Source organism: Narcine bancroftii, chromosome 1, assembly GCF_036971445.1.
Source record: "Narcine bancroftii isolate sNarBan1 chromosome 1, sNarBan1.hap1, whole genome shotgun sequence".
In the NCBI taxonomy this organism is placed as follows: Eukaryota; Metazoa; Chordata; class Chondrichthyes; order Torpediniformes; family Narcinidae; genus Narcine; species Narcine bancroftii.
The window spans coordinates 56,146,648-56,162,686 of NC_091469.1; the positions used below are offsets into that span (position 1 = coordinate 56,146,648).

The following is a 16,039-nucleotide window of genomic DNA, read 5'->3' on the forward strand; positions in this document are numbered from 1 at the left end:
TATGACTGACCAACTAGAATCTCCAAAAGACATATTATCATAAATGGAGTTCATCTAATCAGATTCCAAAAGGAGAGCTTCAACACAAGGAGTGTGATCATTGTCCAAAATTAAATATTTACAATTAAAATTAAATTAAATTATGATTGCAACTAATATTTAAATGCAATCATGGATAAATTGAATTATTTATATTTTGTTACATCATACATTTGATGAATTTTGACATGGTCATTTCACAGTATATTTTCTCCATTGGCTGCCTTACTCCTCCATTTTACTTCTCCATTACCATATCATGTATTGAATGCATACCTGCAGGATAATGTCCATTAATTCTTCCTTTTATGCTTTTTTTTTATATTTTGGAGAATGTTCTATTGCATATGGAATTCTTTATCTGAACTTTCTGCTGATACTAAAACATAGCAGATGTTTGGGGTTGTGCCAGTTCAAATGCATCAGTTATTTTATGCAGAATAATCTTGCCATGACAAACATTTCAAAAGTCTCCTTTCAGAATACTGTTGTATTTTAAATTTGCATCTCCAGAATATTTTAATTAAAATAAATGGATATTTTGATAGTTCCATTATTAAATACATTCCCAAGTTAAAACAGAACTTCGTAGACTGGGACATCATGGGACTGATGAGGGAAAAGCACCATCTTATTTGTTTTCCACCAGCATGTTAAATACATTTTACAAAGATGATGAGTTGGTGACTACTAATAGCATTCAATCTTCCTGAATTAGACAAGTAATCCTCCACTCGTGGAAAGTTCTACGAATCATAAGTCAAAGGTTACCAATCCCTCTTAACATATATTGTTTACCATATGTGTCAAATTACAAAGTCCCCAGGCTCAACTCCCCAGCAGCACTGGTTGCCTGATCTCATCCATGATGGCAGCAATGAGCACAAAATACTGATTCCAATAATATAGATTATGGAGAGGAAAAGTGAGCTAGCCTTCCTGGTTCTGCTAATATTCTGCTGAACAAGTCAAGGACATCAGGTGAGAAATTAATTAGCCTTAGCTGTGATGCTTCACCAACACCACTCACCAACATCCCCACCCCACCTCCCACCATGTCTGAGTTGCCATTTAGCAGTCATTTATAATAATTGCACAGACTTGGCAGGATTTTACTGTTATGAAGAGTCACTGATATCCCAGCATTGGTCATTCGCACAGGAATGACCAAAACTGCAAATCTTCGTTTCTCTCCACGATTTTGGACAGCATACTGGCATTCTGCAAACAATGGTTCTCACTCTTAGTGGGATCAGTTGTGCATTTTGATATGTCTTGGGGTAAATTTATTGTTTGCACAGTGGATGACCTTATATTTACACCTTAGCATTAGGGTTAAGGCTATGGTTGGGGTTCAGATTAGGGTTAGGTGTGGGGTTAGTTTTAGGATTAGGCTTAGCGGCCCACAGCAACAGAGAGCAGGCAGCAGAACGCCGGGACAGCACTGTGCAGGAGAGAGCAGGCAACACTAAAAAAAATTACAAATATACTAAGGAAATTATGGAACACAATACACTTTGACCTGAGTTGGTCCTGGAATGCCTGCAGTGTAGCTGCAGACGATCCAGGAAAATGGCAAAGGGTCTAAGAGGAAAAAAGTTGAACTGAAATGGCACCCCCATTCGGGTTCTGAGCTGTTTACACATCATGCATTCCAGGAAAATGGGAATAATTTCCTGGAACACAGCAGCTGTGTGAAAAAACATAACTGGCTAGGCTCATATACCAAGATAGCTTGAAGTACTTTTTGGTTAAAGGCTGATATTGAATTAAGCCCTAACCTTCAGAAGAGCAGGTGATAAAATTGAGGGGAGTGGTGAGAGTCATTATTAATGTGATAAATGCAGTTCTTTTTTGAAATTCTTGGTGAATAGTAAAGTAAAAGTAACTCTTCAGGTTTTTTAAAAAAAAGAGAGAAAATTGCTCCTATTTTGGTCTACAACAGGCATTTCTACACTCTTTTGTCATTCAACTCGCATCTCACGCCCCATTTCAATTTCTAGTTTTGCTTTAGACTACTGAGTTTTGCTGCAGGGTTCAAATCTGTGATTATACCAATGAAATAGATTAACATTAAATAGCCAGAACCAACTTTAAATCTAAGTTGATTTGCCATCCATTCAAATCTGCCTTGTTTGTTTTCTCCTACTTGGGGGCAGAAAAAATTGGAATCTTTCCCTGACAAATTATGTTAAGTTTTATCTCTAACTCCATCTCCATCTCAATCTTCCCTAATTTCCCAGAAGGGAGAATATTTTTGCTTGTTTGAGTGTTTGTTTTATTGAGTTATTTCTGGTTATGGATATACAGAATATTGAAGACAGCTTACCCATCCACAATTCACTGTTTCTCCCTAAAACCCCCACACCCCATTGTAGCTGTAAGCTCAACTGATTGATTTTTGAAACTGATGGTTCACAATTATTTAGTCGTCACCTATGTATTCAATACATTTTTTATTGCAAGCCTCAGGAATATATTATAATAAATATTTTTCTTCAATAAATTATTACTATAAAATATAATTGATATTGGTAAAGGGAACATTACCACTGTTAAGCTTATGTTTTTTTTTGTTAATGTAAAAAAAGAGATGAGTCTCATGAAATGTAAGTGTGTTGAGGAACTGAATGTACTTATTTAAAAGAATGAGGTTCTCAGCAAAACAGATCCAAACATCTTTCTTGACGTACAAATCATCAATTGTTCAGTTTGAGGGATCAGACAATTCAGAGGTCATCCTTATGTCTCTTCAAAGATGACTAATTTTATCTCTGCAGACTAATCACTTTCATGTCCCACTGAAGAATCGTGCTTCAAGGGAATATAGATTTTCACAGAATTGCCCATTTTGCATTTTATCTCTCAAATTCTGGATCACTGGTTTACTAAATTTATGGCCACAAAGCCCTTTTTAGAAATTATGTTCTTTTATAAAGAGCCTTGAGTATGTGACAGATATTTGAACTGTTGGGTACAAAAGGCACAGTTGACAGCTCTCTGGCAGTAATCCCATGCACTTTTAACTGAGTCATTAATACTAAATTTTCTGGCCCATTGATTGTCTTTCTGTCAGATATTCACTGAGGTTATTCAAATTTATTGTTGAAATGGTGGAAATTGGTTACTTGGCACATAAAGCTAAAAATAATATTACAATGGTGGCAGTAAAGAAGTGCAAAATGGTAATGAAGGTTAAGTCATACACAGAACAGCATGTTTCAGTAAATTTGAACTGTTTGTACTGTCAAAAGAGTACATTGAGTTCAGTCATGCTTGGCTTGGCATTGTTGCAGCTTTGACAATAATGGATGGCCATTGAAAACCTGGGCCATCTTCATACAGAAAATTATTGAGAAGTGCCCAGAGAAATGTGGACTTTATAAGCAACTTGTGTAGATAAATTAAAAAGTTTGTCATCTCAGGCACCACAAGTGTGGCAACATTTGGTTGTAGCTGATCAGCCTTGAGAGATCAAGTATCTGTTTTTCAGTGCTATATGTACACCAAATCCAGTTTTTTGACCAAGGATTTTGCTGTTCTGGTTACTCTTGAATTGCTTTTCGCCATTTTTCTTACTGATCTTGACTTCTCCTCTTGTGTGGTGTTTCTCCAAGCAAAGTTTTTTTTGTGCCAGATTTGCTAACAGCTCTGTGTATGGAACTATTGTTTCCCACTGGAAATGTGCCATACAGTCTTCCACAGAACAGTGTGTTGCAAAAAGGGTGCAATGCAATATAATAACTTTTAGATGACCTCTCTGATTATAATGCACATGGACTGTACACCTTCCGGTGAACACTGCATTCAGTTGTCTTCTGAATTTTAACAAAGCTATTGATCTTGTGCTTTAAGAGAATCACCTTGGCTTATTACATCTCCTGCGTCAAGAACTTCAAGGCAGTAGTTCTATCTACCAAACTATAGATCAGGATTTCCCAAGCTTTTCCTTTCCACTCACATACCACCTTAAGTAATCCCTTACTAATCACAGCACCTATGGCATAGGGATTACTTAAAGTGGTATGTGAATGGAAAGAAAAAAGTTTTGTGAAACCCTACTATAGATGAACCTGATGTACTGTTTTGCCTGTACAAACAGTTCAACTTTATTGAAGCAAACAAGTTCTCATTCATAGCCGAAGTTGGACAATTCCTGTACATTACCTGTAGCTTTACCTGCACCCAACCATAACATCTCCTTGAGCTAAGATATTAAATCTCTTCTTTCTTGGTGAAAAATATTTTCAGGTTTGCTAAAGTTTTAATCACTGTATTATTAGATGGTTATGGAAGATCCCATGGCACCATGAAAAGAGCAAGCTCCCCACCCAACATTTATCCTTCAGCCAACATCTCAAAAATTGACTGTTTAAGTTAATGATGATTAAGTCTTGGTATGTGTAAATTGTTTACTTTATTTCTGCAACTGTAGTGGCTGCTACACACAGAAAACACCACTAGACTCAGTGGGACTTCCAGTAGAACTGTTTATTTGAATTTCGCGTGTGCCCCTTTAAGGCCAATGGGAGTTCCGCCCCGCGCAGCGGTGACATCATCACATGGCCTGCGGCGCGAGCAGTAACCTAAGCCACAAGGCAGTGAGCAAGCCCTGATGGCGCCATCTTCTGCAGCTGCCCCACCAGCACAGTGGTACAAACGGGGCCGGTTCGCTCACAGAGATGTGTGCCGCCACACAACCCCCCCCCCCCCCCCCCCAGAACCAGCTTACGCATCCTGCCACTTGGGCTGTTGGCTCCTCCATTTGGGTTGTGCCATCTGCACAGGCTGGCTTAACTCCACGTGGGCCGGCTTTAGCCGGTCGACAGTGAAATGTTCCTCCCTGCCTCCGATGTCCAGAGTAAAGACTTTTCCCAATCGCTGGAGGACTTTGTATGAGCCCTCATACGGGCGCTGCAGGGGGGCTAGGTGCGGGCCTCGGCGGACGAACATGAACTCCGCTGACTCCAGCTCTTTGGGATATTCGCCGGGTGCTTGCCATGGTGGGTTGGCGTTGGGGGTGTTAATAAGGCAAGCTTGCTGCGGAGGTCCACGAATAGCATCAGGGTCTCACCTCGCGGCTCGGCATCTGCTCCAAGAAACTCCCCTGGCAGCGACAGCAGTGTACCGTAGATGAGCTCTGCAGACGAGGCTTGGAGGTCTTCCTTTGGGGCCTTTCGAATGTCAAGCAGGATCGGGCCTCGGGCCTCGTTCTCTCGTGCGGGTCTCAAGGGAGGTCGGGGGCAGCATGCTCAACTCTGCTCTGGTGTCGACCAGGAAACGCCGACCATTGGTCTTGTCCACCATGTGTAGGAGGCTGTTCATGTGGCCAGCTGTCGCAGCCATCAGCGGCTGGCCGCTGGGTTGGCCGCATTTGCGAGCTTGTGCTTCCCAGCATTGGTGATAGAAGCACCAGGTCATCTGGTCCTCTTCGGTCTTTTGTCTGGGGGAAAGCTGTGGTCAGCTGGGTGCAGGGCAGGTAACCTGGTTCATAGTGGCCTAATTTTCTCTCTTCATCCACCACAGTACATCGGCGCAGGCTGCGACCTTCCTGGGGTCTGAGAAGTCCTCCTCCGCTAGCAGAAGATGAATGTCCTCCGGCATTTGTTCGAGGAAGGCTTGCTCAAACATCAGGCAGGGTTTGTGACCTTCTGCCAGTGCGAGCATGTCATCCATCAACGCGGACGGGGCTCTATCCTCCAGGTCATCGAGGTGCATCAGCCTGGCCACGTGCTGCCGACTGGAGACCCCAAAGGTGCTGAGGAGGATGGTTTTGATGGTGATGTACTTACCCTCCTCGGGGAGATCGTGGATCAGGTCATCCGCTCTGGCCGCTGTTTCTTCATTGAGGACACTCACCATGTGGTAGAACATGGTGGAGTCCGAGGTGATCTGCCAAAGTCAAAACTGTGCCTCCCCCTGCCCGAACCACATGCGGGGTCAGTGAGTCCAGAAGGGAGAGACCTTCACTGAGATGGCGCTGATTGTTGATGAGTCCACATTTAGAGACCAGATATCATCTGGGCTCAATGGGGTCACAAATGTAGTGGCTGCTACACACAGAAAACACCACTAGACTTGGTGGGGTTTCCAGTAGAATTGTTTAAGGCCAACAGGAGTTGTGATGTCATCACATGGCCTGGGGCACGAGCAGTGGTCTAAATCACGAGGCAGAGAGCAAGCCCTGACGGCGCAATCTTCTGCAGCTGCCCCACCAACGCGACAGTACAAACGGGGCCAGATCACTCACAGAGATGTGCGCCGCCACATGACTACATTTAAGCACTACTTTATTCTCGGTATGTTGCCTGTTTGTTTGTATCAGTATAATTTACAACCTCTTTCTTTGTGGTATATTATGAATTTCCATTTCATTTAGTGTGAGTTTCATTTTATGGGCTAGTACCGGCTGCAACCATTCACAGCTGTGGAGAGACTGGGTGACAACATCTAGTGAAGCCTATACCAAAGTTGATATCTGGAGGAAGAGAAAAGAAGATTTGTTGCTTTATCCAGGGACACAGATGGTGAGAGAGTCATGTGAGTAGAACATAACTCTCATTTCTTATTGACCACCAGCTATCTCATGGAACCCTATGTAAAATGGACAATTCAGCTGATTTCCCCTATCAGGGGAATTATTGAATCGCAACATGACCACCGTACTGGGTTATGGAGGCATTGTGGAAGTCACACGTTTCGTTTTCCCTACACAAGAAAAAGGGGAGTTGTGACAACCGCTTGTCCAAAAGGATATTTCTCCGCAAGGAACTCAAAAAGGATTTGTGAGTTTTCGGCAGTCCAATCACTCAGTCTCTCCCACCTCCTTTGTGATTACTTCTGTGCATGAGTTGAAAAATTTGTGTCTTGACACAAGATTTCTAAGACTGAACCTTGGAATGACTTTACAGAATTGTGCCTAAGCGGTAATGGTTTGGATATCTCTCTCTCTCTCTCTCTCTCTCACACACACACACACACACACACACACACACACACATTAACTCATTGTTGGGTTTGATTTAGCTATTGTGTTATATTATTAGTAGTTATTAATAAATATATTGTTTTATAAGAAAATAATAACACTGTCTTGGTGAATTTCTATTGCTGCTGGTCTGCGAATAACTGGTAGGATCAATTACATGTCCATGCTTTTAACTCCAACGACCAGGACAGCACTGTCCACATTTGGATGATGTGGTGTTTCAGTAAATGCAACATCATACATGTCAATCACATAATATAGCAAATGGTGAAAATCTAAAATCATGCTTAATCTTATTTGGTAAATCTGGAGTAAAAGATAGAAATGCAGAACACTGCAAAGCAATTTCACCATGAAAAAAATTACAAATCAGCCAAAGTTTGCCAGAGGACAAGATTACCAAGTGCTTCAAGATCAGTGGAGAAAACCTGAAAGTGACAAATAGGATAAAGATTCTTTTGCAGCACATTTCTGCTTCTGAAATTATCAATAGTAGCTGCACTTTGCCCTCTTTCCTACAAACTCTGTTTACTTGTTGTTCATCAGACAATTTATCATACCACTTACAAAATTTGCCAGTTCTTTTCACTTCCAAACTGTAATTAAGAAGGATTTAATAGACATAAATGAAATATTTCAGCATTTTTAAAGGCTGCTTCATATGTAGTTGGTCCAAGCTGTTGATGGTGGCTGACTTGCATAATTCGTATCCTTTCCCTCATTACCGGCATCTCCCTCTCTTTCTTTGATGAGCTTTTAATATCAAACCTTATGTGAGCTTATAGCCAACCTCCTTATTTAACTTGACAAAGCCAAGTTAGAAATGATAAGTCAAAACAGACTATGCAAAATCTATGCAGTTTTATTTTTAATTTGCATTTATTTGGTGTTTGGGCAGAATTTTCCAATGCTACATTCAGCTTCTTTTTATCTGACTTGCATTAAACTTGTGGTTTTAAAATACTAATATATCAAAGAGCTAAAATTTCACCCTTCTCCTTCTTGCAGCTCTTACATAGCACTTGATAGAAACCTTATTGAAATGCACCATTAAAGCCTTGAAGCCAAAGAGTAAAGCAAGTGGGACAAACACAAGTGATCACATTCTTATTAAATCTCAAGCAGTTATAGAGAAGGTGATTAGATATTTTCTACATTAATTCATAATGGGTAGGAATGCCCAACCTAATTATTGGTCTAAAAGGCAAGAGCCTATAGGATACAATGCAAGCTTTGCATCTCAAACTGGCTGGGTAATAAAAGGCAAAGGATGGTGGTAGAAGGTCGCCTTTCTGATTGGAAGTTCATGACAAGGAGCAGTCTTGGGACTTTTAACAATGAAGATATTTACCAACAACTTGCAGATGGTATGATTTGATGTCAACTCTCACCCTGAATTGACTGAAATCCCTTTTCTTATCTTTCACTAAGATTATTTACTGCCACCTCCCTCAACAAATTCAGTTTCTGCCTCTATTGTATCTCAACTACTGATAAAATATTGATCTCATTTTTGTTACCTCTTGTCTTGATATTTTTAATGGTACATGAGCTACATTCAACATTAACTTAATTCAAGATCACTACTGTGACAGCCACTGATAGACAGGCTTAGCTTGCTCACATGTTTTCCAATACAACTGAATGTAAAGAAAAAGATTAGATGAATTCTTCAGACCAAATAATTGACAATAAGAAATAAGATTGAATATCTGCAAAATCAGCAAAGTTATAGCAAGAAAGTATGAGAACTATAATGAAGTTCAACATATGCGTGTGTGTGTGTGTGTGTGTGTGTATATGTGTGTGTACATGTGTGTGTATGTGAGTGTATGTCTGTATGTATGTCTGCACGTGTGTATATGTGTGTGTTTGTGTGTATATGTGTGTGAGTGTGTGTGTATGTGTGTGTGAGTGCATGTGTATATGTGTATGTATGTGTATGTGTGTGTGTATGTGTGTATGTATGTTTGTGTGTGTATGTGTGTATGCACATGTGTGTATGTGTGTGTATGTTTGTGTGTATATGTGTGTGTGAGTGTGTGTGTATGTGTGTGTGAGTGCATGTGTGTATGTGTGTGTATATGTTTGTGTGAGTGCGTGTGTGTATGTGTGTGTATGTGCATGTGTGTATGTGTGTGTGTATATGTGTGTGTGTATGTGTGTGTGTGTGTGTGTGTTCTGAAAAAAAGTTCTGCAATACCACTCGTCACTTTTTCTTGCATTGGTGCTAGAAAATGTCTGCTCATCGGCTCAGCATAAAATTAGATAAAGAACCACCAAAAAACTTTGCAATCTGGATCAAATAAGCTCTCTGGGCTCAACATAACTATAGAATGCATCTTGGTTACCGAGGATTGATAACCCATACATGCACAGGCATAGGAGGGAACAAGGGAACATAGGGATGGTGAGAAAGCTAGATAGCCAAAGATGATTCAGGGACTGATGGGTCATCCAACCCTACACAGCTTTGGAAATTGGATTTTACACAATGCCACAATGATTTGAATAGTTTATTTAAAATAAATAAAATAAAACTATATACAAACCTATTCATATTTTAAAGATTATATGTTAAACAATTTGAATCATACATAATTGAATTTTCACTTCTGCATTTTGTATTTGGTAGCCTAAGTCTTTCATTATCCATTGTCATTTGATCAATAACATGAAAAAAATACATGCTGAAAATATAAAGGGCATTAAAAATAAATACAAATGAATAGGGATTAAAGAGCACACTTAAAAAAAAATGTTCATTTGGCATTGGCAATAATTAAAAGAATCTATTTTCTTCTTTTTGCCCTGGATATGATTTGGATCAAGATTGTATTATTTCCATGTCATTTAGATTTTTTTATTACTCAGTGACAATCAGTTACAAAAGTCACAAAAATAGTTACAAAAGAAAATAATAATAATAATGAGATTCTCAACCTGGTGAATAGGAAGTTGTCAAAGGGTACGAATGTACAGTTTGAGTGCAAGGCTGTGTGAAAGATGTGTTCACTATGCAATTTGATGGGTTGTGCCAGTTGGCTTGACTTTGATAGTTTGCTCTTGTAATAGAACTCAGCTGTAACCTTTCACATAGCAGTCTGCTTCCAGCAAGTGTAACATTTAATTCATTGTAATTTTGTGCTGAACATTGAGAACAGCTGGCTTAGTCATTTATAAAGATATGTTGTCTCTGAAATTGATCAGCACTTTTTTCCCATTCAAACATTCATACAGAGAATGTACTATTTTCAATAAACTTTGTGTAATTGCCCATAATTATGTAATACAATGAATTTTACTTACATTGCAATATTTTTTCTTCATTTAATTTGAACACTGAACAGAGGTTGAAATTGATTTGGTTCAATTTTTTTATGAATGCTCTACATGAAAATGTACTGTATTCTATTTAGTCCATTTTAAATGTTGATTCATTTCCCCTGTTTCATGCCGAGTATGAAACAATGCCAGTTTTTGAATACTGAAAACCAATTTACCGGTTCCACCATTTTGGCAAATCAGTCATGATTCTCCCCACAATTACTAAGAAGCTCTCAGAGGCAATACTTCACAAATTTATAGAATTTGGTCGATGGATTTCATGAATCGCGCAACATGTGAAAGATTATGGAGGTGAAGCAAGCTTTATGCTGACTCAGACCTCCAAGGACCCATGTTTGATCCTGGCCTTGGCTGCATGAAGTTAACATATTCCCCTTGTGTACAGACTGCTCCAGTTTCCTCTCACAACTCAGGATGTGCTGCTGTAAGTTGCCCTACCACATGTAAATGCTAAAGAATCAAAGAGTAGTTGATGGGCATATGAGAGAAAATAATTTGTAGGGCTATGGGGAAATAAGAAGGCAATGTGACAAATGTGATTAATCTGTTGGGAGTGAGTGTGGACCCAAGGTGCCAAATAACCTCCCCTTTGTATTATATTAGGTAAGTAATTTGATAAGCTAATACACATTTATCTAATTCCTTTGTTTATTTTTTACAGGTTATTATGGGCAGTTGCAGACTTTCTATCCACCCCAATATAGTGAAAATTATAGAAATATGCACCAAGTCAGTCCTCACACCATGGTGCCTCCACTTGAAGACTGTCTGTTTCCATCAAATGTGGGACAAGCTGGATTTGATGCCTTCCACAGAGCTTTGTCTGCTCATCCCAGTTTTCCAGGTGAATTTATTTTAATTTACTGATAGAATATGAAAAATAAGTGCTGTTCACAAGTATCAACTATGCAACAAAGAAAAATTCCCCGCTGCTGTAACTGAACATTCATTAATGCTAGAGACATTGTGATTGAATGATCTTCAAGGAAAGACTAGATGCAGGCTTTGACTAATTTAAACTTTTACCTCATGGAAAAAAGAAAATCAAAATGTTAGCCTGGACCATATTATTCATCTCTAAGACATTGATTATTGAAATTGTTTACAGCAAGTCATTAACCCTCTATCAGAGAATAGTAGAACCATATTTTTACACTTATAATGCATGTATTAGATGTATATTTTACAAACTAGGCACCCCCTGTGCGTTATGTGTGTGCATACTCTACGAGGAATTTTTTTTACGTCTGAAAGATTGCGCACAATTAATAGTGGGCATGGGAAAGTCAAACCAGCAATTGATAACAGGCGTGGGAATATAATAGCAAAATTGAAATAACGCGCACAATTTATAGCAGCTGTGGGAAAGATGCGCCAGCAATTTATAGCAAGCATGGGAATGTTATAGCAAGCATGAGACTATGATAGCAGCAATGAAAGAATGGACACAATTTATAGGGCCATGGGAATTCTGAACTTGGAAATATCTCTTTGTACGGAATGATGTGGTATTTCTATAAATAAAACTTCTGGCTAGGGCACTGGACCTTATCAATATTAATTGCCAAAACCCATCCCTGAGGGAGGAGATTAACATATCGACATGCCTATGATTTGAGAGACAACATTAGGATTAAAATCCTGTTTAACTCTGAAGCCATCTCTATTTAATTGATTCCTCTCCAAAGCTTGTTAGTGTGGCAGCAGGATATCATCTATATAATGGGTGATTGACACCTCTGGGGGAAATTGATTAGGTGTTAATTGCAAGAGATTAACTGTGGCAGATACTGGTATGTCTCATGTCCCATTTAAATGTAAATGTATTTTGTCAGTCAGAATTTAGAATACATGTGTGCATTATACAAAATATTTTTACACAATTTATGATTTTCTGTGCATTATATGTGTGTGCACATTGTGTAAGTGAAACTATGGTATATGGAGATAGATGAAAATAATTAAGGCCAGAGAAACTTTCACAGTAATAAACCTGAAATAATCTTTAATACCTATATGGTTTGTTCTTCATTGCTTATTTGAAAATATATACATTTTTCAAAGACATTTTTATAATTTCAGTGATGCAGATATTACTGTGATAATCATACAGTATTTTAAATAGACTGAGGAACATATCTGTTTATGCAGTTACATTTATTGACTATTTAACATCTATTCAGAAAATATTAAAATCATTTTTTAATGTTGTAGAATGTATATTTTTCATGCTACCATATCTGTCAATAACTCAAGTGTAAGAACCTGAAGGGCAAGCTTTTCACTCAAAGTATAGTGGGAATATGGAGCAAGCTGCCAGAGGAAGTTAAAGAATGTTTAGACTGGTACACCAAAAGGACAGGTGTAGAGGCAAATGAGAGGATCTCAGGTTGGCACTTTGGTCAGTATGGATGAGTTGGGCTGAACAGCCTTTTTTCATGCTATGTTATCTCTATAAAAGGTTCTGAGGCTCTAGAAGAAAATTAAGGTGGATAACCCAGGGACTGATGGAATCTAACTATTGAGAGTGGTGAGAAGGAAGAGAGGAGATTATGGGGACCTTGGTAAAGATGACTGTATTTTCTTTAGCCACAGGCATCCTCGCAAAAGACTGGAGAATGGCCGATGTTGTTCCACTGTTTAGGAAGTATAATGAAAACAATGCAGGAAAATATAGGCAGATACACCAAACATTAATAGTAGGGAAAATATTACAGAAGCTTCTTGTGTAGAGAATCTACTCACCTCTCAAAAAGAGCGGAGATATTGTGGCTTCTACAGGAGGGTGGAGATTATGTCCTAAAAATTTGAATGAGTTGTTTTGAGAAGGTGAAAAATATCATTGATGAGGGTAGGGCAACAGATGTTTTAGAAAAAGATTTTAATAAAATTTTCAACAAGATCCCAAAGATTAAAGCACGTATGATTCATGAAGAGGCGGCTTTGTTAGCATAATGCTTAGTGCATGCTATTAAGGTGCTAATGACCCAGGTTTGAATTCAGCACTGTCTGTCAGGAGTTTGTGCATTCTCCATATGTTTGTGTGAGGTTCTTCTGGGTGCTCCAGTTTTCACCCACCTTTCATAACATACAGGGTTGGGGTTCATTGTGGTATTTGAGTGGTCCGGGTTCATGAGCCAGAGGGCTCTGTTATCATGCTATGTGTCTAAATTTAAAATTTAATTTTAAAATATAAATTTAATGAAGACATGGTAGATTGGATTCAATATTGGACTGTCTATAGAACACAGAGGGTAATGATGGTGGTAGCCTGTGATTGGTGGTGTTCTGCAATTGTCAGTGTTGGCATGTATGTTGTTTATGATACACATAACTAGTTTTAACAAAGCTGTTGATATACAAATAAAGAGAGGCTGGAGGGACTCAGCGGGTTAGGTAACATTCCCTGGAGAGAAGTGAATGTTTTGGGTAGACCTGAAAAGTGTTTCCATTTCTCTCCTAGGATGCAGCTTGACCTGCTCAGAATTCCTCTTTCTTTGCTTAGGAATTCTGCCTCTCCAGCTGATTGTGTTTCTCTTCAGTAGATGGGCTAATTGGTAAATTTGATAGTGAGAAAGGTTGTCAAAGGATTCAGCAGTGATTTCTTGTAAATGCAAGCATTGAATGACATATATCATTTGTTCCTTTTTATTCAAAATCTCCATTACTTTCACCATCTGCTAAATTTAAGATGTATGCATTCCTTTTAGTACAAATAGTGTGTTAGCAAAAACCTGTTGATATCCCTGTGGCATTCAGGTGCATAAAGTGGGGGAACAGTCTTTTGACACACTGGGGTTCACAGTATATAGAGTACAAAAGTTGGGACAACACGATTCAGCTGCACAAAACATTGGTGTGCACTTTTAGTTGGGAAAGACATGGATACATTGAAGGAGTGCAGAAGACTATCATCAAGGAATGTTGAAGATTTCCATCAAGATGTTGCCGGGGACTGGACGGGTTGAGTTATAGGGTCAGGTTGGATAGGCTGGGTGGAAAGTCTCATGAAATGGTGTCAGAATAACAACCTGAGTCTCAAGGTGGACAAGACAAAGGAGATGATTGTGGAAATCAGGAGGATCAGGAACAACCACCCTCCACCACACATTATTAGCTCGATAGTGGCGAGAATGGTCCTCAGAGTCCACTTAAGAAGTGATCTATTCTTTCACTTGTCACTGAGGTGCATAAGACTATCGACCGCTATCCTGTCAATTTTCCACAGGAGCTCTAATGAGGGCATCCTGGCTGGCTGCATCACAGTGTACTATGGTTGCTGTAAAGCATCAGATCAGAGGTCAAACTAATAGGACCACAAAAGCAGCTGAGAGGATCATTGGGGTCACCCTCTCCCATCGATTGGATTTACCAGGTTCATTGTTTAAAGAAGACTCACAAAATCAGGGAGAACCCCAACAACCAGCTTCTTCCAGTTACTCCCTTTGGGAAGAATATACAGAAGTATTAGAACCAGAACCACCAGGCTGAAGAACAGCTTCTTCCCACTGGCAGTGAGACTTCTGAATGACTGCTAAAACAACTCTCTGTGACTCTACTCTTGATATGTATTATGTCTGTACACATGTTTTACACTGTTCTGCACCATGGACCAGAGAACACGGTTTCGTTAGGTTGTACTGGTACAGCTGGATGACAAATCAAGTTGAACCTGAATCTGATATCCTTGTTGTCCATGTGTTCCAGGCCTGAGTATAGGGCCAGGGAGATGAGTCGGTAGGCTGGAATGAATGCGTGCCATTGAAGCACGTCATGATGGTGGTTGTCAGAGTCACTGGCCAGTAGTCATCTAGGACTAACACTAAATTCTTCTTAAGCAATAGATGATAGTGGCTTCTTAAAGCATTTAAGTACTTAAGCTTTTTTGCAGAGAGCGTTCCCACCAGCTTGTGCGCACAGGACAGTGACTCCATCTAGGGCAATTGCTTTCTGCAGGTTTGATTTCTGAGAGGTAGATCTTGTATCAACAGGGATGGCCTTGGATGCAGATAGGCTTGAGGTTCAAGAGGTGTGTGCACTGGCTCATAGGCCTCCTGCTTGGAGCAAGCATTGAAAGCATTGAGCTCATCCCACAAAGAGGAAAAATATAATAAAAAAGAAGAGAAAAATAAATAACTGTTCATATTTGGCCAGTAGCACAAAAAAAAGTGGTGTTCCAGTTGTGCAGACAGAGGTTTGGTAGTTTTGGAGTAGTGTTTTGCTAAGTTAAACCAGGAAATGGCTTGCATAATGAATGATAGACCCCTGGGGAGTAATGTAAAACAGAGAGACATATGAGTACAGGTGATGCAGGTAAACAGGTTGGTGAAGAAGATGTTTGGCACACTTCCCTTCATTGGGCAAGGCACTAAGTACAGGAGCTGGGGCCTTTGTGCACAGTTTTGTTCATCCACCAAGAGGAAAGATTACAAATAATATTCACAAGACTGGAGGGCTTGAGATATAAGGAGAGGTTGGCAGGTTGGAATTTTTATCCTAGCAGTGTAGAAGACTGAGTGTAACCTATGGAAGTTAATAAAATCATAAGGACCATAAATAAGGTGAATAGTTATAGTTTTTTCCCCCAGGGAAGAAAAAATCTAACATAATGGGTCATACAATAGATTTTAAGTGAAAGGGGAAATACTTAAAAAGATTCTGAGG

The 16,039-nt window shown here is 39.4% G+C and overlaps 1 protein-coding gene across 1 annotated transcript in view; it reads left to right on the top strand.

Annotated features, from left to right (window-relative positions):
• LOC138758388 (zinc finger protein GLIS3-like) overlaps positions 1-16,039 on the top strand; it is a 484,048-nt gene that overhangs the window by 433,840 nt on the left and 34,169 nt on the right. Inside the window, exon 9 of the mRNA XM_069927224.1 lies at positions 11,037-11,219. Coding sequence (XP_069783325.1) covers positions 11,037-11,219 — 183 coding nt within the window. The remainder of the gene's footprint in view (positions 1-11,036; positions 11,220-16,039) is intronic.